At 46.2% G+C, this 26605-nt stretch overlaps 4 protein-coding genes and 1 non-coding gene across 6 annotated transcripts in view; 1 reads left to right on the top strand and 4 right to left on the bottom strand.

Moving 5' to 3' along the window:
- Positions 1-69: 69 nt before the first annotated feature.
- LOC111591086 (small nucleolar RNA U3) lies at positions 70-302 on the bottom strand. Its single transcript, XR_004856848.1, has one exon. It is a non-coding gene; the product is annotated as a small nucleolar RNA U3 (small nucleolar RNA).
- A 904-nt stretch (positions 303-1206) lies between these two features.
- Positions 1207-26605, bottom strand: part of LOC109939218 (uncharacterized) — a 73988-nt gene continuing 48589 nt past the window's right edge. Inside the window, exons 1-3 of one of the 2 annotated variants that reach the window (XM_008670624.2) lie at positions 4082-4613; positions 2797-2844; positions 1207-2717 (exon numbers count right to left, since the gene is read on the bottom strand). In XM_008670624.2, the coding sequence (XP_008668846.1) occupies positions 1334-2704 (1371 nt within the window). In that variant the 5' untranslated portion in view covers positions 2705-2717; positions 2797-2844; positions 4082-4613 and the 3' untranslated portion in view covers positions 1207-1333. Of the gene's footprint in view, positions 2718-2796; positions 2845-4081; positions 4614-26605 lie in introns of those variants that run through there. The other variant, XM_020548115.2, reaches the window with a different exon arrangement.
- LOC103648379 (ABC transporter I family member 1) lies at positions 5797-6459 on the bottom strand. Its single transcript, XM_008672861.2, has one exon. It carries the CDS (start codon positions 6457-6459, stop codon positions 5797-5799), a length of 663 nt encoding a protein of 220 aa, XP_008671083.1.
- Positions 9552-10290, top strand: LOC103645902 (uncharacterized). The gene is made up of 2 exons (XM_023301595.2): positions 9552-9904; positions 10030-10290. Exons 1-2 carry the CDS (start codon positions 9584-9586, stop codon positions 10225-10227), a joined length of 519 nt encoding a protein of 172 aa, XP_023157363.1. The 5' UTR covers positions 9552-9583; the 3' UTR covers positions 10228-10290.
- Positions 22213-24227, bottom strand: LOC109943952 (CRIB domain-containing protein RIC10). The gene is made up of 4 exons (XM_020548116.2): positions 23905-24227; positions 23703-23803; positions 23511-23592; positions 22213-22541 (listed from the first exon to the last, which is right to left on the bottom strand). Exons 1-4 carry the CDS (start codon positions 24209-24211, stop codon positions 22357-22359), a joined length of 675 nt encoding a protein of 224 aa, XP_020403705.1. The 5' UTR covers positions 24212-24227; the 3' UTR covers positions 22213-22356.

Raw genomic sequence — 26605 nt, 5'->3', positions numbered from 1 at the left:
TATTTTGATCAAATTTCTTTGATTGCAATATGGTAAAAAGCAAAATGAAAACCAAAGTAGGAAAAAGGGAGCCTATCAGACAACCTATGGGCCACCCAGACTCCGAGACAAGACAAGCATGGCCTGACCAGGAACGATCCTCTATAACACAAGACCCAGCGAACAGAGCCAATCCCAGCCGTTAATCACGCTCTGGCCCACAGGTCATTGCCTCAATCAATCAGGCTTAAGTGCTTGCCTCTTTATTAGTCAAGATGCAATGGTACGATCCTATAGAACTGATCCTGTTCAAGTAAGGTCGGGCTGAACTCCGTGAGACTCAACATTATAAGCTGGCTAACCTTGGTCTGCGCTTCCGAGGTGGTCCTAATACGTTCGCTAAGCTGCTCAGCTCAACGCGCTAGTTCGACAAACAACTTCTCTGATTTTAACATGCTTGGAAAAGGTGGATTCGGAAAAGTTTACAAGGTAATTAGAAGTTTTAGCTTGATAATTTCAGTAGAAGAAATATCGTAGCAGTTATCTGGCTAAATTGACAAATGGTTACGTCATCTAGGCGACGTTGGAGAGTTGTCCAGCGGTACGATGTATTCACTTGGGTCTTCTATGCGTGCAAGACGGTCCATATGCAAGGCCACTCATGCCATCTGTTGTGTTCATGCTAGCAAATGAAACAACCCCACTTCCTACCCCAAAGAACCTGTATATTTTACTACTAGGAATTATGAAACTAGTCAGTCAAGTCAGTACACGCGCGAAGATCGCTGAATAACATGAGCATCACAATTCTACAGGGCCGTTAAATGTTTAGTTTCATTGTTCGTTATTTTGGCAAACTTCTTTAATGTGTGTCGTTGTACAATTACGCTAGCCGTTTAGGTTTGTACATATAAAATGTTTCATTGAATATGTTGTACACCATCGGTGGATTGTATTAATATATTCTCGAGACTGTAAAGTTCACTAGTTTTTACCTGTTTCCACATGTCAAATAGAACGACTATCTGCTTCTTGGATTTAATTATCTGCAATCAATGAGAGCTAGATTTAGGTATAAATAAACTAATTTTCCCCTCGATTCCCTTCATCCCGAAGGAGCAAACTAGCCTAAGTGTGGAACTCTAAATTGATGGCTCCTATCACAAGAATCACTGCTGAAAATTTATTCGTTCTCTCTGAATCTGCAAGCAGCCATTATCGTTTTTACCGCTACACATCTTATTAGGTAGAATGACCATTGTATGACGTACAATTCTTTTATCATAATATCAATTACACCATTTTCGATACAAAAATAACAAAACAAAGGTACTAAATAATAATACCTAAAAAGCTATCTGTTGAATGCCTGATTCAGCTTCATAAGATTGGGTGTTATCCAAGTGGGACAGGGCCAGTTGGACCAAATTTGAGAGACAATTTCCTTCTTGACACTATTTTCCAAGTCCATAACTCCCATATCACGCATGCAATTTTTTAATGAAACAGCCACTTCTTTAAAATCGTCACTGAAGTATGCATGATTTGACTTGAGTTCTGGATGTACTTGAGCACTAAGGCAAAGTGAATCGTTGTGGCCAAGAAATAAAACACTATCACACTGCAACCTGTTTATTTCCACTCGTTGCTTTGCTTCCAAGTCCACTTTATGCACTTGTATTTTTAAGGTTTCGAACATGCATTCTCCAGGGACCCACTGCGGCGGAGCATTGGGTGGAACGTCAATAGTCCTCCAAACATGCAGCAGATCACCCCATGGAGCCTGAATAATGTACATGTTTTCACATACAGGATACTTCAGCTCTTTCATAATTACTGTCATTTTAACAGGAGACGCGGTAAAATCAAACGCATCAATTTCTCCAGAGTAATTCACTGTATACAAAAGACCATCCACATATGTGCAGTCTTTATATTGGCTACCTTGTCCAACCCAGGTCCACTTGTCATCTCCCGGTCGTGCAAACGAAAGTCGTGAATATGGCTCATGAATAAGAACCACGATGTAGCTTCCAGTGGTGGATGGATCGGGAAACACAAATGCCTTGAAGTAGAGTTCATCGCGCAGATCACCGAGATCAAACAGGTCGGGTGGTGTCTGATATGACAACTCGTACATACGGATAGTACCTGATGCATCAAAGATGGGATTCACATGCTCTATGGTAATCACAGAGGGAAGTGCAACCTGTTCTCCAGTTATGGGATTCACAAGGTGCAGCTCCGACCTCTCATCTGCAGTAATCAACCAACCGTTGGAGGACCCGATCAGTAACCTACTGCGGATGGGTGGCTCCGGTAGAGTTAACTTGTAGGACCTATTTTCCTTGAGGCTGTATAGAAACCCTACGTTGCTACCGGCAGATTCACAAGTGTAGAACAGGCATGGTGTCTGGGGTTGCTTGTATTGCCTCAGGTCGAGCAAGCATTTGTAGGTAGCATGCCATGACGAGCAAACCGAGCCTGCTCGGATGAGGTCAGGGACCTCAAGTGTACCAAAGATGTCCATCAACACATCCTGTGGCAGCTCTGGCAATGCAGCAGCATCCAATTCCATCACACCTTCCTTTCGGAATTTCTTCAGCAAAATACCAGGAAGACCGAGCAGCTTAGGCAAGATTCTCGAGAGTAGTAGACTCCACAGCTGTTTTGGTTGCATAGTCACTGCACCACACAACCTGCTAGCCTTGCTAAAGGTCGCCATTGGAGGAGCAGATCTACAAAATTCACTCTTGGAACGTGAACATGAATAGTACTAACGCAAAGACGAAAATCTGGATGGATGATAATACTTACCAAATCCACGTTCCTAATTCCAGGAAGCCTAGATCGTTCAAAAAGGTTCTGCAAACACCAAACAGAAAATTAGGATTCACCGACGAGGGTTCCTGGCTGATCGCAAAGGGATCGAGAACTATTAAAATCGGAGTTACCATTAAGGAGTTGTGATTTATAAAAGATCTATGTGATTAAAATATTAGACTATATTATAATTTGGTTAATATAAATCATATGAGATGTTATTCTCCAAGTAACTATATCGACTTTTAATCTAAGTTATAAATTGACCATAAATTATATTCTAGTAGATTATAACGATAAGCAGATTAACAAGACTATCCAACAGAAGTTAAATAAAGATCTAATTATAAAATAATGGAACATAGTACAATAACTGTTGTTACTGCATAGTAAATATTTATATGAAGTTAACGCAACTTGAATGAATCAAATCGGAATCATAGATTTTAAGTTATGAATTTCTAATGATTTTATGCGTTTTGCACAAGATTAAATAAGATATAAATTTTAATATGACTTTCATGTGAAACAGTGGTACTAATTGATAAACAATATTATTATAAAATTATAGAAATTAAAATGAGTTGATTTGGACTTCATATGTATTTTCTATAAATTAAACAAGTTCTAACATTTATTTTTACACTAAAAATCAATTTCTAAATGATTTTATAGGTTTTTCCTTACAGTCTGGGCTGCGCGCACAATTAATAAACAATCCAGGGACTTAAGCAGAAAGATACTTAGACTCAGTGAAACCTGGACTGGACCGCGGATTATTTTCTATCTATCACAGGGATTCATATGCAAATGTCTGGCCACGAAGGGGTACTGTCTATTCTGAGCCGTCAGATCACCGATCCACGACCCACAACAGAACGCGAACCGATATTCTATTTCCGCCCTTGGATCAGAATCCAACCGCCCACGATCGATACAAGGATTGCAACGCGGGGCCGGATCCATCCGCCAGTTTCCAATCGGACGGTCACGATCCAATGCCACGAAACGGTATTCCGCCGCCGATCCCAGCCGTTGGCTACACATCCAACGACCCTGATTCAATAGGCAGCACTTAACCTAATCTCAGCCGTGCACTAGGAAATCGACGGCGCCCGCCAACTCACTCCCAGCTCGATCCCGGGCGGCGGCGCACACGCCCGGTGCGGCGGTGGCCATGGCCGGCCAAACCGGGAGCGTACCGAGAAGTCCTAATCCTAGCGCAACCTTGTGCGAAACGGAGAGGGAGAGACGGCGAGTAGGAAAATGGTAGCCATACCGCAGATTAAGCTCCGAGGAAGTCCGCCCTCGCTGCGCGGCGGCTCGATCGTGATAGGAGAGGTCCGGCGACCAATTGGTGAAGTCCCCGGCGACAATTCTAGGTGGCGAGGCCACCAGCGCCCGACCCGCAACCGAGGGAAGGCCCTGAGGCCCACACTGGAGGCGCGGATGACGGCTAGCCGAAGTTCCCCCGCGGCAGCCCCTGTTTTCCCCGCGACGGCGCAAAATTATCGATATTGTGGCGAGGAGGGCGAGTAACAGCGAGGCGAGAGATATGAATCGAGTGCCGGGGTCCCTTATACACCATCGGGTGGGGCAGCCCGATATCCAGGAGGTCGTTCGGCCGATCCGAAGTGAGCGGCGAGCCATGCGGCGATTTCTGTTGGGATTGGGTCTGCGTCGAGCGAGTGGGGGAAGAAGGATGACGACTGGGCCCCGCTGGTCAGCGAAAGACCCGGCACGGGCGCGCGTGGCCGGAGTTTGTTACCGGGGATTGCGTGATCTGCGAGCTGCAGAGTCCGTTGAAGAAGCTGACAGGGGGGCACGTTGTCAGCGAGGTAAGGCGTAATGGCAGGATGAAGGGAGTGTGGGCGCAGAGCGGCTGGCCAACGGGCCCGGCTTGACAGGGACAGCGAGGGCGAGCGCGCGGGCCGCGCCCAGGCGATGCAGGGGGAATGGGCTGGCTAGGGATTCGGCCCATTGAGGATTTCTCTTTTTTTATCCTTTTTCTTTTAGGTTTGCATTTCTTTCTTCATTTCAAAATTTACCATTTAAATCTTGAAGTTGTTAGTGAGTTTGACACATAGGTCAAGTGCACAATTAAAATACCAGTATAAGAAGATATATATAATTATTATTATTATTATTATTTTTGTAGCACATTCTTTTTCTTTTTATTTTTCTTTCCATTTAAAATTCTATCATTATTATTATTATTTAATCCAAGGTTTCAAGAATTTCCAAACCACTATAATAAATATATTTGTTTATTTTTATTATTATTATCCTTCTACCAATTTTGGGCTTTACAGCAACTGGGCACCAAATTTTGTCGACATGGCCTAAACTAATTTGTTAGTAGTTATTGTAAGTAGTAAAAAACATTGTTTGTGAATTAAACACTGCACATGCTACAAATGCAAAATCAGCCACTTCTGAATATATTCAGATGACAACAATAACATATTCAGACTAAAACAAAATTTGTTATGGAAGAAATCAACCTTAGTCAATTCACAAGAATATGAGAAAAGAGACACTCAAATCAGACATCTATACCTGATCCTGTCCAAAGGTCTCCCCATATTTGGTCAAGTTTGCCGAGTATCCAACACTTGAAGCTTCACGCAGACATGCAAGGCGTGAATAAACCTGCTAAACATTGAACAGCCAACAGAGTTTCCACCAGCAAGTACCATATATATAAGGGGGTCATTGCATCAACACCATGATCGCAAAGAACAGCTGTACATATATCAGACATGGCAAATGCCTTCTATTGTTCCCAAATACATGGGCAAATGCATCAAAACAGTGATCACAAAGAACAACTGCACATATTATCAACATAGATAATGTATTGTCATGCTGTCAAAAAAGGATGACAAATGCAGCACCAGCAAAAAAAATATTGCTCTGACAACATTCAGACAGATAGCTGGAGAGGAATTAGAGAGATACAACTAAATTCCTGGTCACATTGGCGTCAAGCCATCAATGGACAAGATCAACCAGCGTCTTCCTCCGAGGAAACCTCTGGGGAAGCCGAAGCGACATAGAATCCTCAACCTGAATCGGCAGATGCGTGGCCACGAACACGATGCCACCCTTCTCCCGGTGCTCCGCGATGATGTGTTCAAGCAGCCTGGTACCCTCTGCGTCCAGCGCGATGGAGGGCTCGTCCAGCAGCCAGATGGGTCGATCGATGGCGAGCAGCCTGGCGAGCTGCAGCCGCTTCCTCTGCCCCATGGACAACATCCTCCTGGCCTTCTCGTTCATGAGCCTGCCGAGCTCCATGAGCTGGATGGCCGGGCCCGACCTGCTGCCGTCCTTCCCCTCGAGGAGCTCGAACCACTGGACGTTCTCGAGCACTGTGAGCTTCTCTTTCACGGCGTCCTTGAGCGACATCCAGTTGAGCTGCAGCTTGTACTGCTGGAAGACGCCGGGGGAGGTGATGTCGTGTCCGTTCCAGAGGATCTCCCCCGCCGAGGGGCGCGAGAAGCCCGCCAGCATGCGGAGGAGGGTGGTCTTTCCGGAGCCATTGGCGCCGGTAAGGACGAGGGCTGTGCCGTCGTGGACGCTGAGGTTGATGTCACGGAGCACCGTCTGTGCGTTCCGCATGCAGGAGACATTGTTGAGCAGGAGCCGCGGCGACATGTGACTGGTCTGTGACTCGGGCGCCGCTAAGCTGGATGGAGGCGTACGGGTGGGCGCAGCGAGGTCGTTGGGTGGGCCCGTCGGTGGACGCGGCGGCGATGACCGGTGGCTAGGGGAGGGCGGGGGTGAGCGGGTTCGGCCCGCGGAGAGGCCGAAGTGGGGAGACCGGGAGAGAACTGGGGAGTGAGGGAGCGATGGTGTTGGGCCATGCAGACTACCGAGACGTTTGCTGGGCTCAAGAGAGTGTTAGATAGTTGGGCCCGGGCCGAGATGGAAGGGGGAGGTAGTTGGACCGAGTGGGAAATCCATTGGGGGAAAAATATTTTTTCCCTCTACAAGCATCTACAAGACTCCAAAAGTGAATAAAGTTTACAGAAATACTTCCCCGTTTCGAAAAATATGCATGTTTGACCCCGAAGAGCACTACGCACTCTTATGTTGTGGTTGGTTCATCTTTTAGAATTTTAACTAAACGGATACAACAACTGAATAAATTACTAAAAATCTACATATCTTTTACCTCAGTTTGATTCATGTCATATATGTTATAAGGTGCTATTCACTTATGAAATTTATAATCAACAGTTGTTTCAGCAAACAAATTTTAGATTTTCTATAATTGTTAGTTTACAACACAGCTCACTGTTCGAATCATATTTTCAAGAATCTACAGTTGAACCAAACAAACCATAACAAACAATAATATTGATCTCATGCACGGAGAAAAAAGTAAGCACACCTTTCCAGGATAAGTCAAAGTCAAAGAAGGCACCGTGCGGCGTGTGGCTGCGTGCAACCAAATTATACAGGCCATTAGCTAGCTAGGCTTAGCTTACTTTGCATGCTGTGCAAATTGCAGCACTAAAATTTTCCAAGTGAGTATATATTTACATATATACACATCACAATAGTGGCATGTGGTATAGAAGCGAGCGGGTGCATGAGAATGTCATGTGGACGAGATCGCGAGAGATCCATCCTCTCTAATCATGCGTGCATGCGCGCCAATGCGCCATATATTTGAAGCTCGTGATGAGCTAACAGAATGCACTTTGATAGTTTAGTTGGCGTTCTTTTATGATACTAGGAACTTAAATATCACTAGTTTGTTTAAAAATACATGAAAATTTAAAACATATGTGTGTATATATATGGGGTCCTCGAATAAAAAATCATTATTTCGAAAGGTTTATACCTAAAAACAATAGTCCCACAAAAACACGCTAATCTTGATATATTTTTTCCTTCGTCCAACTTCATTTTATTTTAGCTTCGCCACTGCGTATGAGAGTGGCATGCATGGTGGGAGGCGGGGCGCGCGAGATCGCCAGAGATCCTAGAGGATGCGCGCCGGCTATTTGCATTGAGAGCTCGTGGTATCAACGAGATGATTTGGTCATTACTAGCTAGCAGTTGGAGCAAGAGGGACCGGACGACGATGGAGATCAAGTCAAGGAAAAGGGGCCGGGGCAAGATACCAGCTTGCATGAACTCGCAGCGATCCAAAATCTGATCGTACATGCACGATGGCATGCATGGCGCTATGTTACCCATGGACATCGAGGAAGCCATGCATGGCAGACGACAGGAGGACGGAGGTGGCGATGACATAAGCAGTAGCCACGACTGCATAGCGTCACTACGGGAAGGGGCTGCTATATATTTTGGGATGAAAAGCCGCTTCATATATTCCTACTAGTTTCTAACCGGGATTTTCAATACATGGCTAAAGACCTTATCATCTCTTAATTTAGAACCGGGGACTAAACCATGAAAAGACAGTGACGCAGCATCCTCATAGATCCTCGACGCTGACGATACTGTTGAAAAAAAATCATAAATTCTTTATTTATTTCTAAACCACCATGAAATAAGCAGCAATAGAGAATATAAGAGCATGGAGTTAATACCCTTTTGAACTTAGAATGAAAATACTTGAGAGCAAGAACATAAACTTCAATGGTTATATTGGATGTCTGGGCTAGAAAAAAAAGCTATATATATATATATTGTTGTAGTATTTTTAGTCTCGATTGATAACGCTATTTAGGACTAAACATCAACCTCTTTGCCTACAACACACGGTAGCAGCTGTAGTGTGTCGACTGTCGAAGAAGGCACGCGCGGGCGGATTACGTTACCATGGCCCGGCCTGCGTCCCTAATTAAACCTCTAGCAGAATTGTTCGTGGCTATTGCCTATTGGAGTAGTATTTGGACCGATGAAGGCCAAACGAGCAGCGCAGATTGGTAGCCTGGTTTGATCCGATCACACGCTCACGTATGATCCTGTCGCTGCTACGATACAATACAAAACGGATCACTACAGTATGTGGCACGTGGTATAATGTATGCGTGCCCAACAGATTAAATAAGGGTAATGAATGAATAAATAAATAAATAAATAAAAATTAAAAAAAACATTCGTTCTACTCGCATCGGACGGATTGGGTGGCTTCAGATGAGATCGGATTCATATCCCTGCGTCGTCGTCGTTAACTCTGTCTGTCCCTGGCTCTCGAAAACAACCAGTTCAATCCGGATATCGCTCGTGATCGCGTCGGATACATACATGTATCGGATCCTCGGATTAGGTGGTCCATCATCCATGCCGCGCGAGCGCGATAGCAACAGACGTGCTCGCGGCGCTCCTCTGATGATTCCTCTCCGATCCGAATCCGATGTGACGTGTGACCGGTAACCACTAACCAGTGACCCGTGAGGCCGTACGTGACCAGTCTGCCCTCCTCTTCATGCATCTGCTGATGTGATGTGACAGTGGTTTGGTCTGGGCTTCATCAACCTGCAGCTGGTGATGGTGAAGTGGATCTCGATCTCACTGTTTATGTGTTATCCATCCAGCCATATCATTTGCCACAACGCAAGTGTTCATTACTACTGAATAACACACACGCAACGCAACTAACCAGAATATTCGCAGAGAGGGATTTCCCAACCGTATTCTACTCAGCTCAGCCCATGTGTGCCTACTGCTGCTACTACGACTGTTTATATACCCACGGACTCTACCGAGCTTTCTTCACATCACATCACATTGCCAAGAACAAGAGCTCCTCCTGCTGCTGCTGCTGCTCCTCCTTGTCCTCCTCTGGGTGATCACAACAATGGAGAGCAAATCACCCTCCACCTCATGCGTCATCAGCCCGGCGGCCACTCTCACCATGTCAGCCGGCGAGAGCAGCTGGGCCATGCACATCGCCAACTTCCTGGCCTCCACGCCGCAGGACGGCACCAGAGTGACGGACGGTCAGCAACCCCCTGCAGTTCCTGGCGGCAGCGGCAGCAGCTTCTCCTCTTCTTCTTCCTTCGATTCCTTTAGCGACGACGCCTCCTTCATCACGTCCGAGTTCATGTGCAACGACGACGAGGATGACGACGAGTCCGTGAAGGACACCGCCTGCAGTTCTTCTGCAGCTGCCCAACAGGTTAGTTAGTAGCAAAAAGGACTCGACCTCGACCTCTGGTTAGGCCTAGCTAGGCCTTTTTGTTTCAAACAGTGTTGTAGCACACAGCTTGTCTTCTAACGTGATTGCGGACTCTCCCTGTGCAGAAGGCTACCATGGAGAACTTCCACATGAAGCAAATGGCAGCCACCGATGCGAAACAGTTCAACGACATGCCCCAGCTCATGGTATATATGCTTGCTCTACAGCTTCCACATCTAGTTCTTGGAGATCGGCGTTGTTGTACTTACACCTGTTTTCTTCTTCTTTTCGAATGCTGCAGGCCAAGTACTTGGAAGCTATGAGTTCAAAGCAGCAGGTGACGACCGGCGCCGACCATCAAGCCGCCATCAGTAGTTCTAGCGCCGACGAGAAGGCGATCCACGAGAGCAATGAGCTGAGGAAGAGAGGCCTTTGCTTGGTCCCTATCTCTATGCTGATAAACTATCTCGGATGACTGTTTCTTTTAGTTTCATGTATACACCAGTATATTTCAATGCAACTGTATACAACTTCTATAGTTAACACAATACATCACGCTCTTCTGTCAGCTCAGAGAACCTACTCCTCTCATCTAGCTGTTGAGATGTCTGATCATACCTATCATTCAAACAGATACAAAAAAAAATCCAACTATTGGAAAACAACAACAACAACAAAACAAAGTAGGATATTCAAGTTTATGACACTGCGGAAAACTTCCAAGTAATCGAAAGCATGTGTGCATGTACCTATCGTCTCATTCAGCAGAAAAAAGATTTCCAAATTTTTGTGCCATTATATGTTCCTTGTAGCAAGCAATAGCAGCGTAGTGCTGGGGTGTGAACTAGCATACAAAATTAGAAGTTTCAGAGAGTAATTAGCTGTGCAGCTAGGTCCAGTCAGTCTGCAATTCACCACATGGATAGAGGGGTGATTCCCTAGCTTACGCCTGTCCACACGTCAGTAATATGGTCACCAACAACCTCATGTCACGGAGGCAAACCACTAGTATGTGTCGTGTACATTGTTTGGAGCGTAAGACAAAAGTGAGAGAGGACGCTTCAACTTGATTAAGTTCTAACCTTTTCTTTTCGCTTTTTAATAAAATTCGCAGTAGGGTATCCCCCTCCTGATTCTTCAAAAAAAAACAACCTCATGTCACAAGGAAGCTACTAGCCTTTTGTTTAATGAGTGGCAAGTACCGGAACCCTGCTTAATCAGTAGTCAGAATAAAGCAGAAGGGGCATCGCTGGCCTTCCTGATTAGACCATCGAATTAATTAGGTTCAATAATTTTTTATACACCTTCTGCAGAGGTTGCAACTAGCAAACATATATACGTGTACTTCTCTAGCAAAAACAACAAGGCATTTGCATGTGCTATCACAAGGGGACAGTTAGCATCGAGCGGACCTGGAATTCTGAACACAGTGTATATGAATATTCTGCTCACCTCTCCTCTCCTAAAGACCATTTTAAAGGACGCGACTGCAGTATAGTCATGCTTCACTTTAACCTTAACTATCTGAATTTATACTGCCTATAGCTGGCTGGGAAAAAAAGGCATGGGTATTTATTTGTGAAGTTGTGAGTTGTGACTATTTTTTCTATTTCATTATACACATCCCTAGTGTTCCCAAACGGTCACTTTCCAATGAGGACATTGTTGGATAAGTCTTTATTATTTAATAAAAGCCCCACTTGGCATGTCTGACTCGTATCCTCAGTATTTCATCTATTCGATGGAACTTTTCAGTGACAACCAAGCATTTGTAAGTTCGGACATCACAGCCGTTGGGCAGTTCCTTATCCTCACTTTATCCTAAATATATCTACACATAATATGTACCTAAGCCGCTAAGCGCATAGAAAAAAAACTTTGTATCTAGAAAAGCCAAACTGTCTTTATAATTTAGTATAGAGGAAATACATATGTATTAAGAAAAGCTAAAAAACGACCTATAATTTGGAACACTTTCAGCATGTCCATGGTAATAACTAGCTGAGAACTGAACTAAAAGTATCGAATATCTGAATATTGTGAAGTCCAGCAGATATTTAAAGTGGAAACGTATCATTCAAAAAATGTGGAGAAATGATAAATGGACAAGACATAGAAAGGTATTATGTTTCCTTTAACTGGAAAACTATTCAGGGAATATGTCATTAGACGAATTTGGAATGTTGGCTAGTTCCTAGTTGTAGAACACCATGCATAGGATTCTCCATCTCAAAAGAATTAATGGTTCATTGTCACATCGCTACTTGTAATGGCTGGGCTATAGAATAGTATTACTATGTGACCTTTGATGCATACTCAAGTGAGAATCTAAGTAGTAATTAGAGTAGTACATGCCAGTGACAACGCATCGTCGATCAGAGAGAAAAGGTTTACCTACTACATCATTCTTCTAGTTAACCTGTCGACAGACTAACATACCATTCCAGAGTCCAGACAACAGTATGATATTGCCCAGAACCAACCATATATAAGGAGGACAGGTTCACATAATGCAGCAGTTCTAGGCCAACCAGAAGCATCGGAATCGGCTCTCGGCGGTCGAGCGGCGGGAAGGGTTTTTGGAGCGGTTATCCAATTGCAACATGTAATTGTCGGCTCTCGGCGAATTCCTAGTCCCTCCAAGTCCCACTCATCGGAACCCTAATTTTTAGCAAGTTGCTCGCAAATCTACAAAGTTTGGTAGCTGGAACAGGCAACGGTAACTAATCGAGGTCGTCTCATGGCGATTCCACGCGCGAAAAAAAGAAGAGAGGAAATGGGGGAGAGAGAAAAGAGGATCTAGTACTACGAGCGTTAGGGTGGAACTCACTTAACGGGCGCCGAGAGATTTCCAGCAGCGGGTGGAGTACCACGCGACGGAGGGAACGCCGGCGACAGACCGCCGTTTTGTCTTGGCGGTCCGGCTCTCCGCAACATCGTGGCGAGCGAGAAGAAATGACAGGAGATTTGCGATGGGCCAGGCCGGATTGTCACACGACACGAGACAATACCCACTCGGACCTGGCCCATCAAAACACCGCTTAACAGGCCAATATTGACTACGGCGCTACCTTATGCAACTCCGCGGCCTTGGCAGGAAGGCTGAGGACCGTCGAGCGAGTTGGGATCTCTTGGCGGGGAGGATGGCGACGGACAGTCCCCAGAATGTCGGAGGGACGCCTGCGGCTAGATCACAGGAAAAAGGAATTAATGGATTGAGTTGTGCTCATCTAAGATCCGTGTTTTCCTTTGGAGATTAGCAAGGCTCTTAATTCCGACGGGGGATGGCCGACACCATAGAAATATGGTTCCGGATAATGGGGGTTGCACGTTGATTATTCCAAGGCTGCTAGACTGCAGCCTAGCTCAATGTGATGTGGCCATGTGATTTTACTTAGGATTTTAATTAACCGAGCTGTTTAATTATCCGGTCCTTTCAAGAGTCTAGCTACTTTTCTATAACTTTTTATATATGTTTATGTACGATCTGATTTAAACCTGTACTGTTCGATTAGAATCTACGATTGTGGCAACCTTTGCAAGTTATATATATATATATATATACTAGGTGAATGCCCGTGCGTTGCCACGGAAGTTAAAAATTAATATAGAATATAGAAATATCATCCGTTTGGCAAAATGTTTTGTATCCAGTTATTCCAACTATGCAAGCTGCAAAATCTAATCACCAGTAAGTTCAAAAGGCATGGTAAAAAAGGTAGCAAAAGTAGATGTAATGAAAGCTTTGCTTAAATGTTTTAACTCCAAAAAAAAGGTTCACAACATGAACATGATCGGTTGGCAAAACATGATCACTGTAACTTTATACACATCTCAAAGACTATCTCCATAGTGAACGAAGTACATAAAATGGCAAAAGTAAGCAACAAAATATGTCAATAAATTGTTGCAAGTGTATGAGGCAAAATGATGTCTGTCAAGGTCGAATGACCTCCACCTGAGATGTTTCATTGGAAAAGGATGGCAAAACATATCCGACCAATCGTTTCCCAACATGCAAATTATACACTAAACACTTTGCCCCCTTGCTGCACTATACGGGGACCTCCTCTAATGCACATGCTAACATCTGTTTGCTTCTAGACATCCTCCAAGATTCAGCTTCTCATTTTGCCTTTCCATAAAATACACCCAAATCATTGGTTCTGATCCTTTGTCATCTGTGACCGCAAGAAGTTATAGCAGAGCTACAGAGGTGGCTGCCTGGAGCACCAATGGGTCAATGGATGTGTCTGTCGGATCAAGAACTCGACACTTGACTGATGTGGATGGTGACTTGTGGGAGGGATCTCCAAAAAGTGAACATATAGGCCACTCATAAATTCAATGGCAAAATATTGATCAAGCTCAGCATCTCCAAGATATAACAAAAATAAAATGACAAAACAGAACGACATTGCATCAGTACACTCATGTTAAAAAATATAAAAAGATGCCTTGTGGATGCATGTACAATGAAATCTCGATCTCATTATATATAATTGTGTCATGGACCAGGCCTCTAATGCATGACTGCTTGTCTCGCTAATACAATTTACAGTCTCTAGAAAATTCTAATGTAGAAGAAAATACACAGGAAGCCTTTGTGGCTGCATGTACAATTGGGCAACAGCTTGACTGAACAATACAATCTACAGACTTAGGGAGAAACATTTTCATTTACTACCAAGGGACAAGTCCTTGTTATAGATGGGCCCAAAAATGGTAGACCGTTATAATAGATGTAAAACATGCCACACTCTAGCTTTCTGAAAATACATGGAACAGTTTCATGCATAAGATAAAGGAATGTGAGACAGTTTTTCTTTTATCTACATTAGTAGTTACAGGTTGTAGAAAACTTGAATTACATCTACAGAAAGGTGTGGTTCGAAACAACAATGCTTGAAGCATTTTTTCACCAACTGGTCATGAACTAAGGATAGTTTTCTAAAAAAACGTTTTCAGTAAGGAAATACATACCTATGGACGCTTTGGTAGCGCAAGTCATATTCTATTGCTCACGAAGGGCCCTAGCAAATGCTTTGAAAGATGTGAAGATTAGCTGTATGGAGCAAGATTAGCTTCAAAAGACTTTTTTTCCCAGGAAGCTTCAAAAGACAATATGGAGCGAGATTAGCTGTTTTGAAGAGAATTTGAATTGACTGGGCAGCAGTATGTACCTGACAGATGTGAAGAGTCATCCTAGAATTCTGCTGTTGAACTGAACAATAAGCTTCGACAAGAATTGGTTAGTGCCTCATTGGATTTTTTTGCTTATTATGCAAACAGTTAACAATTCTGTTACCCTTGACTTTAGGCTACATTCACCTTTTATTTTCTTGGCTAGACAAAGTTATGCTATAGCTCTTTTGATAGCTTTTGCATTTCTGTACATATCACTTTCAGATTATATCCTGGTTTCTTTTGTTACATATGTTTTACATAGCCTTATCCTTTTTATATATTTTGTCCCTTTCTCTCGTTCTATTTTTAATTCCTTTTGCTTTTCATGATTCCATCAAGTGCAGAACTACATGTGCAGGTTCACATGATCCCTCCGTCCACCTTTATAAAGTGTATTTTTATCTGAACATAATCCCTTCATAAGGTTTGACCAACAACTATGTCAAATTATATGCTTGTCTAGTGTACAGAAGTTATATCTATAGATTCATATTTTAAAATGCTTTTGTATGTTTTTTATCCTATAGAAATTAACCTATAATATAAGAGAAATTAAAGGCTCTATGCATGCAACACTCTCTGGATGGATTACTGTTGTATTGCTTCCTGCCACACTGCTACCTGAATACTTGGGTCAATTTCAGTGGTAGGGCAGATTTATTCTGATTATATGTTTACTGGAATTTTGATAGGATCTTCTGAGGCGAGACATCAGCTATGGCTACCTGAATACTTGTTGTATGTTGCATGGGAGGACTCTGAACATCATGAACTCATGGAGGAAGCTCGGACTACCTGCTACGGGGAATGTTCTGGAATGCTCCGTCTGTCGGGATCGCGCCACAAAGGTCATTGTTGGAGAAATCTCTGCAGAAGCACAAAAGAAGAAGAAGAATGTTAAGGCATGGCTGAACTGGGTTCGCCGCAACTGCTACAATCGTCGTAAAGAGCAAAATGCAGCCGCACATCTCACGTAGATAGTACTCACACAATTCCAAGATTGGGCAGCCCAGCAAGCTCCCTTGGGATCGGCCCCGTCAGGCGATTGTGATCCAAACGCCTGCCGACAGAGTTGAAGAAACGTTCACGCAAGAATGGAACCAATGGCAACTGACGAAACTAACCATTGTATTCCCGGACTCACAGGAACTTCAGGGACTTGGCGTTCCCGAGGGCTGCGGGTATAGCTCCTGAGATGCTGTTGCTGGACAGGTCGATAATCCAGCACAATATACATGTCGATAAGCAAAAGCATATTGAAGAAAGTTTTGACTAAACTCACCTTGAGAAACTGAAGGCCGATCAGCAAAAGCGCGGGGAGGGGGAAGAGGCGGTCTTGTCCCTATCGTACACCGCGGAGGAGCAGCCCAGCACAATATGATGTGTTGATGCAGTGGCTGATCGACAGCTCTTCCACCACTGTTCCACCACTGTTCATATGAAATCTGCCATCTTCTAGGGTGATATTGATAGGTGGTACGGTTTTTTTTTATGCAAAAGAAAATCCAAATATACAACTATAAAAGCATGATGGCTACCTTACCTGCTGAACAGGAGCGTCAGACATCATCACGCAGTCACACTTAATCCCTAGCAGTTTTTTCATGTGTGTATAATTTGTGGAATTCAAGTCCACAACCCTCATGCTCATGTAACATCATGCAGATCCAGTCTGTCTCCTTCGCCATGTACACTTCACTGCCGGCGGTGGCCAAGTAATGAAGCGAATCGGTGGATTAGGAGAGTAGACAGGTAGAGTAATCACCAGATCGATTAGGGAGGATGGATGGGAGGGGGTGCTACCCGTAGGTGCCCTCGTCGATCTGCTTTCTCAAAGCAGTAGGCGCTGCGGTGGTCCCATGACAGACCTCGTCGAGGTTTAGCTGGACAGGTGCTGCCACCACCATGGGCGCCGGAACCAGGGGAGGCCAGATGACAACCCTCCTTTCAGATCGGCTCAGGTCGGGTTGGGCTCTCGAGTCTATACCATCGAGGAGCCTGGTGTGGTGCGCTATGCCGCGGCGGCGGGTTTGGTTCGTGTAGGTCACAGCGGTTGCCGGGTGGTGGGCTACGGCGGAGTCGGGGCCGCAACGGTCTTTGGCTAAGCCGCCGACGGCCTCGGTGGCGACGATGCCGCGGGTGAGGAACGGAGTGGGGTTTGGTACATTACCATGGGTGTGGAAGGAATGGACGGAGGGTGCGGAGACCGGAGAGGGAGCAGTTGTTGCGTGCCTGCGTCGCGTGAAGGAGACATAGAAGAGACGCGCGCTGACATAGGAGGCCCACGGTCGGTCAGAGAAGGCAGAACGAGGGAGTGGCAGAACGAGGGGAGGCAGACTACCTTTACCTTCTTAATAAGTAGTATAGATTTTCTAGCAATGGTTAGTTAAAAAGGTTGTTTGTTTTCACTATGCCTTTGAGTTTTGAGAAGAGTACATAAGTTCATCTTCTATTTTAAAAATGGTACAGTAGATAAAAACCTCAATCACAACCCTAATCCATTTTGTGACAGGGGCATATAACTGCAGCCATGATTTGTCAGATTTGGAATGCATCAATAGAAATCACAAGGAAGGCAGATCATTATGAAAGAAATTAATTCTCCTATAGTCAGATCAGTATAAGCAGACCTAAAAAGGCAATAAGTAAATACAAAGTATCGAATTCATTATAGGCAGCTGGAGTGCAGGATATGTTTTTAGGGAGTGTTTGGGATGGCTCTAACTCCAGCGTGAAGCTGTAGTTTTAGTTTATAATATCAATTTAAATAGTTTTAAAAATATTTTTAGTCTAAATTATAAACGATATGACTTATCTAAATGTCTTCTAAAGACTTATAGCTCCAACTCCATGTTTTTTTTGAGCACCTAATGACCTGTTACACTAACTCTACCAAATTTCCTGTAGCTAAAGCTATCACAAACATGGTCTTAATAGGTAGCAATAATAAAGAAAATCCATTAAGAGAGAAATTAATTGTCCTATCTCCTCATGACATGTTTGGTTCCATGAGACTATACTTTAGTTCATCTTTTTTAGTCCCTAAATTACCAAAAAAAGGACTAAAGAGAGGGGAGGAAATCTGATTTATTCCCTTTTAGTCCTCATATTTAATAATTTAGGGACTAAAAGAGAGGCACTAAAGTTTCGTTCCATGTAACCAAACAGCCCCTCAATATAGGCATAAGCAACAAGCAGATATAAAAAAGATGTGGGCTGCTTGGCAAACAGTAAATAGAGTATCGAATTCAACAAAGAAAAATAGTAATACATTACTTACTAATCAAACCTTTCATTAATGTCATCATCTTTATTGTTTCATTTGTTAAGTACACCTATAACACCAAAAATACAGAGACATACTTAGAATAACATTAAGCTGAACCTACTCAGCCATTGCTGGAAACAAAACACACTAATATGACCCTACCTGGCTACACATAACACAATATTCGCATGAATAATAAGACCAAACAAGGATACAGATTTCTTAGCCACCCAATCAAACATGGAAGTTTTGTCTCAATAAAACATGGTGAAGAGAATCCCAAAGAACAGGTAAATGCGCTGAATCATCCCTGCAACATTTAAGTGACAAATGTGTTTTACAATAATAAGAAAAAAAGACCACTGCACAGCAGTACCTTCAAACTCTATTGCAGCTTGAATATTTTCTTATATAAAATATAGAAATTTTCATTAGACAGATACACATTAGATTAGTTATCGAATAGCAAATCTGAGCCTAACAATAGAGTTTGTAAACTGCCACCAGATCGCTTTTTCTAACAACAAAATAGTCACTATCCTGCCATTAATCTACACTAAAAGAGAGGCGCTTGCCTTCATAATCTAATAACGAGATAGTCCCCGTACTCCAATATTATGAACTAAAACCCAAATTTAAAATGAATAAAATATGTTTTCATCTCCTATGAGCAATGTAGGAACAAGCCAACCGCAAAAGTTAAGGAAAAACGGATAGATTAATGGGCAGAGGCATAGGTAAGAGAAACAATTTGACCGCAAGCTGCAACAGGGATTGTAAATTACAAATAACATGCTAGATTTCCACATACCTCGTAAGAAAAGGAATTGTCAGCAGTTGATCCCTGCTTCAAGTAGCCATTGAAGAGAGAAAACAACAAAGCAATGTATACAATTATTAACACTATCTGGTAAGGAAAATCACGAGTATAGATTGTAATGCACAGTTCAAAGTAATGCAGAATTGAACAACATGAGTAGCAAATGCCATACTTAACTGTTTCTGTAAGAGCCTCGGAGAGTCGATGCTTCTCATTGTAGGCAGGAACTATCAACGGAATGTATTTATCAGGAGGGTCAAAAACCGACGAGCAGAGAATCTATATAGCAGTCAGTTCAGACAAGCAAATCGGTATGTGGAAGATAATCAACGAAATTTACCAGGCAATCAAACATAAAATAATCATCAGAATAAGAGGTGATTACGATAATCATTAGAACAAGATAATCATCAGAATAAATGGGGAGGCAAGGGGGATCTGGGCAGCTAGGAGCACTCACGGTTCTTGGCGAGTTTGAAGGAGTTCATAGCCTTATCAAAGAGGTCGTCGGGGCGGGGCGGCTGCGGGTGGCAGAATGCAGCAGTGTGGACGCCTACACTGCTAACATATAGAGTAGTAGAGATTTTTTAATAACCATTTTTTTCATATTAATACAATTTGAACTTATGTGCGTAATGGAAAAATGATGTTATTCATTTCTAGAAATTTGTATATCAGGGAAGAGGCCCCCTCACTGGTTCGGTCAACCATTGATGGCAAAGAACCTGTTAAGGATGAAAAGGTGAGAAGTGATAACTAAACAAACATTATGTAAGTGATCATGAGACATGATCTCATAAGATACAGAATAATTCATGTTTCTTCAAGGATCTCCAAAATCACATTTCGGCTTGTTCAGACCATTAAAATCAAATACTACTATTAAATGACTTCAGATTGGGCCACATCTAGTTATAAATATAGTATAAGGCCACATCTAAAACATGTCTGCTCAAGTTATTTCAATACCTCTTGGCAGTTTCTGACTGGCCAATACTTGTAGACCCCAAATCATAGTATCTGCTAATTTGTAGTCCTTTTCAATGAACTGAATAATACAATAGGACAGCTCTTGATGGTTGACCACAACAGATTTGGGTTTATGCAGGGGGGTGAGAGCACGGGCATGGATTAGCTTGTGCTCCTCCATTCGCAGGGCAAAGCTCCCTTATGCCATTGTGGCGCTGCGTCTCAAAGATGAACGGATCACCTGAAGAAATACAACTACTTTATGTCCCGATAGCACATAATCACAGACAGACTTACAATTAGTGCAAGAAGGTGAACTTTTGGATTCTTGTGGCCAATTCGTTTCTTCAGTGCCTTGACGATATCTATTGATTGGCGACATCTTTTGAAGGTGAATCAACTTAAATTACCCAGAAATAGTTTAACTGTCACTCTGTGAATAGGTTGGGGATCGCCCACAACTGTTTCTATTTCCCCTTTGTCAACTTAAGCTTCAAACTAAAAAAATTTCACCTACAGCCCGCCCAGTGACTGCCAATAGATTGAGCGTCAAAGCTCCATATGCCAAACAAATTCCAGCCTAAGACCAGCGGAATGATGCCAAAAGGCAAGCATATCACCTGAAGACAACAAAGAGTTCTACCTAGTCTAGCAGTCCCATCCATAAAAGCAGGCCACAAATGAGGTTGGTTAACTATATATAATTCCCAGTTCACAGTAACCAGGAAGCAGGACTTCAATCCGCTCCCACAACACTAACAGAAGGGGTCCGAAGGGGAGCTCACCGGTGTGCCCTTGCTTGGCGGCGACATGTAAGGCGTCGAGATTGTGGCGTGAGCAGACGGTGGCAGTCTCAAGGTCGTAGAGCAGGAGAAGGAGGCTCACGGCCTCCTCGCAGCTGGCCTCCGTGGCGACGTATAGCGCGGTCTCCCCGACGTCCATTTGTGCAGCCGCGAGCGTGCCCAGGGAGGTGCCCGATGCCTCAGCGTCGGTCAGGAGCGCGCGGACGGTGGCGGCATCAACGGATCGGACGGTCGCGAAGAGCAGGAGAGTGACGGGAGATCCATCGGGGGCTCTGGCTCCAGCAGCCACGTGGGCGTGGTGTTGCTGCCGCTGTCACTCTACGACCTGATTGACTGGCGCGGAGGTCGGGGGCGTCGAGGATAGGCGGTGGCTATCTCGGGGGTTGGAGCTCAGAGCTCAGGGGAGGAAGAGAGGGGCAACACGAGGCAGGGGTTACAGGGCGGTGCGTGGAATCACTTGGATCGGCGGGGGCTGGGCTCACGCGCTGGCGAACACGAGATCAAGGGCAGGGCCACGGCGGTCATCCATGCGCCGTTGGTGGGAGGGAGGAGAGGGAGCTAGGTGGAAGGGGCGAACGGGAGGGAGTGGAGCAGTTGGAAGGGAGATCGTGGGGGATTGCAGGGAGAGCTGGTGCAGCTGTGGAGGTCGTGGCGCGCGGGGGTGGGGAGCCCTGGCGATGACGGCGCACGCAGGTGGAGCGGAGGCGACGGCGCGCGGGGTGGGCTGATGGACACAGCGCGCGCAGGTGGAGCGGAGGCGACGACGCGCGGGGTGGGGAGGCCGCTGTCGCGCTGAGCACTGTGGGCTTCTCTGGGCCACAAGCAGATGGGCCTTCTAGGAAAAGTGTAATTCGTATTGGCAAACAAAAAATAGTACCACATTGTTCACTAAACTGTGCACACACTTGTTTATAAGGTCTAGTGCGCACTACAACATGTGAAGCCTTGGTTGGCTGTGAACTTTAACCCACGCAGCTAGCTTTTTTTGGTAAAAATTTGGTCGCGGTGCACGGGGCACAATTGGGAATGGGAAACGGGTCACATGGCGGGACACAGTTGGGAATGGGAATGAAAACACAAACACACAGAGCGCATGGGAATGGAAATGAAAACACACAGGCGCATGGGAATGGGAATGAAAACACATAGGGCGCATGGGAATGGGAATGGCAGAACCAGGAATGGGGCAGCCTACCCCTTAGAGTCTTAATAAGTAGTATATATATATATATATATATATATATATATATATATATATATATAACATAAACACATAGTACATACTTTGACGCCAAAGCTGGGGGCGATCAGACGACGACCAAACAAGCAATCTTTGACTCTTTGTAGCCTCGCGCTCGCGTACACAAACTCGGAATGGAGGGAGGCCGGAGCAACACAGTTCAGATTATCGCGCGTCATCTGCAGCAGCGTCGACACGAGCCGCCGGTGACGGTGGCGACGCCGGCGGCGAGCCGTCCCTCGGCTTCTTCGTCCCGGGATTCCTCGGCGGCCTTGTAATATCGGGGCACCTGGCCGAGTGGTCTCGCCTGCCGGTGTTCTCCGCGACGACACGCTGCTGGCTGTCGAGATCTGTCAGACATACAGAATCCGCCACAGAACGCGTGTCAGCCGCGCATGGCAAGAACCAAGAAGGCAAGAACGCGGCACGTGATCCTTCCTAAGAATCCTGGAAAGCAACATCAAGTGCGTGATCTTGGAACGAAGAACGGCAACACAACGTGATCCGGATCTGAGGAGGATGTCTGCCGACTGCCCGGCCGCGGGCAGCGGCTGTCGCCAGGTACACCAACCAACCACACGCACGCCGACACCACTCGCTCTGTCCAGGGCCTCCAGGCAACAAGCACAGCACGAACGACACCAACTGATCGTGTCGTGTCCCCATCACACGAAGCTTCAGTTTCGCCTCTGCCGGTGTTACCGTATCATGAAGCAAGGACCAAACCGAGATATGTCTGGGACAAGTTTCTCACACTGTTTGCGTGATCGAGTTCTTTAATTTTGGTCCAAACCGAGTTCTCTTTTCAACCCTGGATAAAGGAGAGTCTTGAAGCCTATTGAAAGACTGGGGTGTTAGTAGGTTGTATGTGTCTGTATTGTGTTTGTTTTGTGGGTGTGAGTGTGTGTTTTTGTTTTGTGTGTGTTCTGTTTGTCCTGGGCCTCAGGCCGTTTTTCCTCTATTTTAATTCAATGATACGCAGCTCTCCTGCGTATTCGAAAAAAAAAATTGGTCGCCATTTGTGTGAAGCACGAGACCCGGTGGCATACCAACAGCGATTCAGAGTTCAGAGATGCTGCTGGTATCTCAGGCTTCAGAAACCTGAAGCCAGTGCGTGTGTTGTGTTGCGGGTACAAGAACTAACAGAGGAATGGACAAAGCAAAACTCCGTGACATGCATGAGATCACACGAAGAACCAAAAACCTTTGCTAAGAAATGTGCAACACAGCAGTCATACGGAAGTAGCTGCTGAACTGAACTATAGCAAAACAAAGCGATGCATTCTGAACCGGAGAGCATGAGGAAATGGTCACTGTACCTTGAGAAACCCAGGAGGTACCAGTGAGCGCTGCGAAGTTGCCCAGGGACGACAAGTCTGAGGACGCCATGATGTCGTTCATCTGCAAAGATATACAAGACCCAGAACCAAATCAAAAACTGTACCGATCAGAATCCAGACATTTGAAGGAAGTCGCAGCGGCAGTGCCCTGAATTTCTGGTGTCCGTTTACCCAGCTCGGAGACGCGCCGCCCGCCGCGCTGTCCCAGCCGATGTGCGCGACGTGCTTCACGTCAGTCGGACAACCGATCTCCATCTCGTGCTCCTTCACCGCTGCAAGGACCGGCGACGACCCATGGAGGAAAACAGACAGTGCGTCCATGTCCGGAGTTTGAGGATTTCAGGCGGGAAAGAGAAACAAAATGCCCGCTTACCGAAGATCCGGGAGAAGGCCTTGAGGCCCTTGAAGATCCCTTTCACCTTGCACGCCATTGGCGATCGACGCCGGGCCGCGCACGACGTCGTCCCGCTGAGAACACAAGGAGACGGAAAGCAGGCGAGCACGGTAAGCGACCGAGGGCAGGCAGCGATCAGCGGTTTCAGAGGCTTTTCCTGCGGCTGACAAAGATGCTGCATCAACCGGCTGGTTCTGTGATCGTCAAGGAAGAACGAGATATAGCATCGATCGCGTGCGTAGTGACGTGATGTGTGTCTGCAGAAGCGTTCATCTGCTGGCCGCATGCCTCGAGAGAGTTGCTGTCGGGGCAGCTCTCCATCCGCAACCCGAACCGGGACATCGCCTTCTTCTACGACCGGTTCTACCTCTCGGTGGAGTACCGCGGCGCCGACGTGGTGAAGGGCCAGGCCCTGACGGCCGCGCCGCTGTACCAGCCACCCAAGACGACGTCGGCCCTGGCGTTCCAGGGCGTGGCGGCGTCGGCGGCCAGCGGGGACATGGCGCGGGACGCAGTGGAGGCCGGCAGCAGGGTGGAGCTGACGGTGAAGGTGCGGTCCAGGATCCGCGCGCGCCTGGCGTTCTGGGGCAACCGGCACTGGCACCCGCTCCACGTCGGCTGCGAGGTGGCCGTCGGACTCGACGGCCAGTTGCTGGCCGAGTACACGCAGAAACGCTGCAGCATAGACTTCTTCTAGGAGACAAAAAACACCTAAACGCCAAACCAGTAAAAGCGGCAAAGTAACTCAGAAAAGCATCAGAATGCAAAGTGGGTTCTCAGGCCGGTAGCAGTCTCATTTCTTGAACGAGCACTTTTTCAAATGCCAAAGGGCAGTTTAGGAGGAAGAGGGAGAAAAAGACTTACCGAATGTTTTGGCAGAAATACTATTCCTCGTCTCCTTCGTCCTTTCTTCCTCTGAACTCTCCTTCCTTCTTCCGAATTCTCTGAGTTATCGGCCCCAGCACCGCGTCGCGAAACCCCTCAAACGGGTCGCTGCCGCCGTAGTCGCGCGCCGCGTAGGTAAGTCCGGCGGCGTTGTTAGGGATGAGGTGATTGGTGTGTGGCCAGGAGGCCCCTGATGTCGAACTCGAACCCGATGCCGAGAAGGAAGCAGGCCTTCTGGCTGGGCTGGCCGCCGAAGTCCTCCTTTGACGCCGTGCATCGCTTGATGAAGGAGTCGAGCACCGCCGCCACCGCCGCCATGGGGTCCGGTCCCGGTCCCCCTGCTTGCCTCAAGGCATCAGGCACCGAGATTGGATGTGGGGGCGAAGTTGTCGTGGCCTAGGACCAACGCGGGGGCGGGGCGGGGGGTTTTTCCCCTCGCCTGAAGACTCGCGTGCTACGCTACCTCGTAGATTTCGCTGAGCGCATCCCGCCATCCCGGTCGAACTGCTGCGCCTCAGTCGCGTCGTCCAACTCCAGGCGCGTGTGGTGACCTATTGGTGCTGCTGCGGCCTGCGGCGCAGCGGAGGAGGGAGTGGTGGGCAGACGGAGGCTGCGTTTGGGAGGAGGGATCGGATAGGAGGAAGAGAGAGGCGGCTGCGTCTCCGGTTCCCGTGGATAGGATAGGAGGAAGAGAGATAGGAGGAAGAGAGAGGCGGCTGCGTCTCCCGTTCCCGTGGATGGGCTGATTGCTCCCCGGTCCCGCTCGGCCGCTCTGTATATAAAAGAAGAAACAAGGAAACGCGCCTGTGCTTCGTTATAAGTGTTGAATGTTGTGCCTCTTCGTCTCCCGTCTCCCTTCTGCTGCTGAATACCATCGCGCAGCCACAGCCATCCTCCACCTCCCTCCCTCTCCGCCACCAAGAACAACCCCAATCTCCAAGAACCCCAATCTCTGCCATCCTCCGCTTCTTTCCTCGACTCCCTAGCTCCCACCGCAGCCATTTCTTGCTCGTCAAACGCAAACGCTGCTAACCGACTCCATGGCGAGGAGAAAGAACAGGCTCCCCCGACAGCTTCCGGAAGATGGATGCCTCCAATGGCTTGTTCGAGTCGGAGCAGACACGGTGGCGCGCCTTTGTTCAGGGATAATGGTACCTGTGCGGTACATCATGGAGATGTTGCGGCAACGTCTTCTTCATGGCGAGCCACGACCCATAGGTCCCATACCCATCACGGATGAAGCTGCAGACCAGCAGCGCGCACCAGGATCAGGAGTCCTTCAATCTCGTGGTCGTGGGCGTAATCCCAATAATTACTATGCAATCAAACCAGAGCGCCTGGACCCGCACCGGCACCGATCACCTCCGGCTCCGGGGCCAACCAACCCGATGACGGATGAGGCTGAGGGCAGTCATACTGCCACCGCGGGGACGGTACGCAGTTTCCTGGCCCAATCCTTAGATTTGACGCAATCGTTCGTTACGTATATTTGCGACGCTTTTTATTCGTGATCATGAAACATATATCAAGCGAGAACTGCTATGTGCCAGTACTAGCCACCTGCAGGCTGCTGCTTATTGCTCGTATGCTGCTGTCTTTCTGGCTCCTGCAATCCTCCGCTCGTCAGCTTACAATTTTTCTAGAGTTTTGCAACCCGTGTCTTGCCATTTCAGCAGTTCTTGACTTCTTAATCCTATAATGTAAGAACGGTAAAACCCTGGCCTACTAGGGAACCGGAAGTCTTTTTTTTTTCCGTTACTGAGTGTTCAATTTATTAGTTAGCAATTAATTGGAT

Source organism: Zea mays, chromosome 2, assembly GCF_902167145.1.
Source record: "Zea mays cultivar B73 chromosome 2, Zm-B73-REFERENCE-NAM-5.0, whole genome shotgun sequence".
In the NCBI taxonomy this organism is placed as follows: domain Eukaryota; kingdom Viridiplantae; phylum Streptophyta; class Magnoliopsida; order Poales; family Poaceae; genus Zea; species Zea mays.
Note: the sequence above shows the minus strand (reverse complement) of the source record. Positions and strands in the feature narration are given on the sequence as shown.

Coding starts and splice junctions, on each gene's coding strand:
- LOC109943952 (XM_020548116.2), bottom strand. CDS start 24,211: ATGCGGCCAGCAGATGAACGCTTCTGCAGACACACATCACGTCACTAC. Junction 23,593..23,702: donor GCGGCGCGTCTCCGAGCTGG/GTAAACGGACAC, acceptor ATATCTTTGCAG/ATGAACGACATCATGGCGTC. Junction 22,542..23,510: donor TACCTCCTGGGTTTCTCAAG/GTACAGTGACCA, acceptor TATGTCTGACAG/ATCTCGACAGCCAGCAGCGT.
- LOC103648379 (XM_008672861.2), bottom strand. CDS start 6,459: ATGTCGCCGCGGCTCCTGCTCAACAATGTCTCCTGCATGCGGAACGCA.
- LOC103645902 (XM_023301595.2), top strand. CDS start 9,584: ATGGAGAGCAAATCACCCTCCACCTCATGCGTCATCAGCCCGGCGGCC. Junction 9,905..10,029: donor CTTCTGCAGCTGCCCAACAG/GTTAGTTAGTAG, acceptor CTCCCTGTGCAG/AAGGCTACCATGGAGAACTT.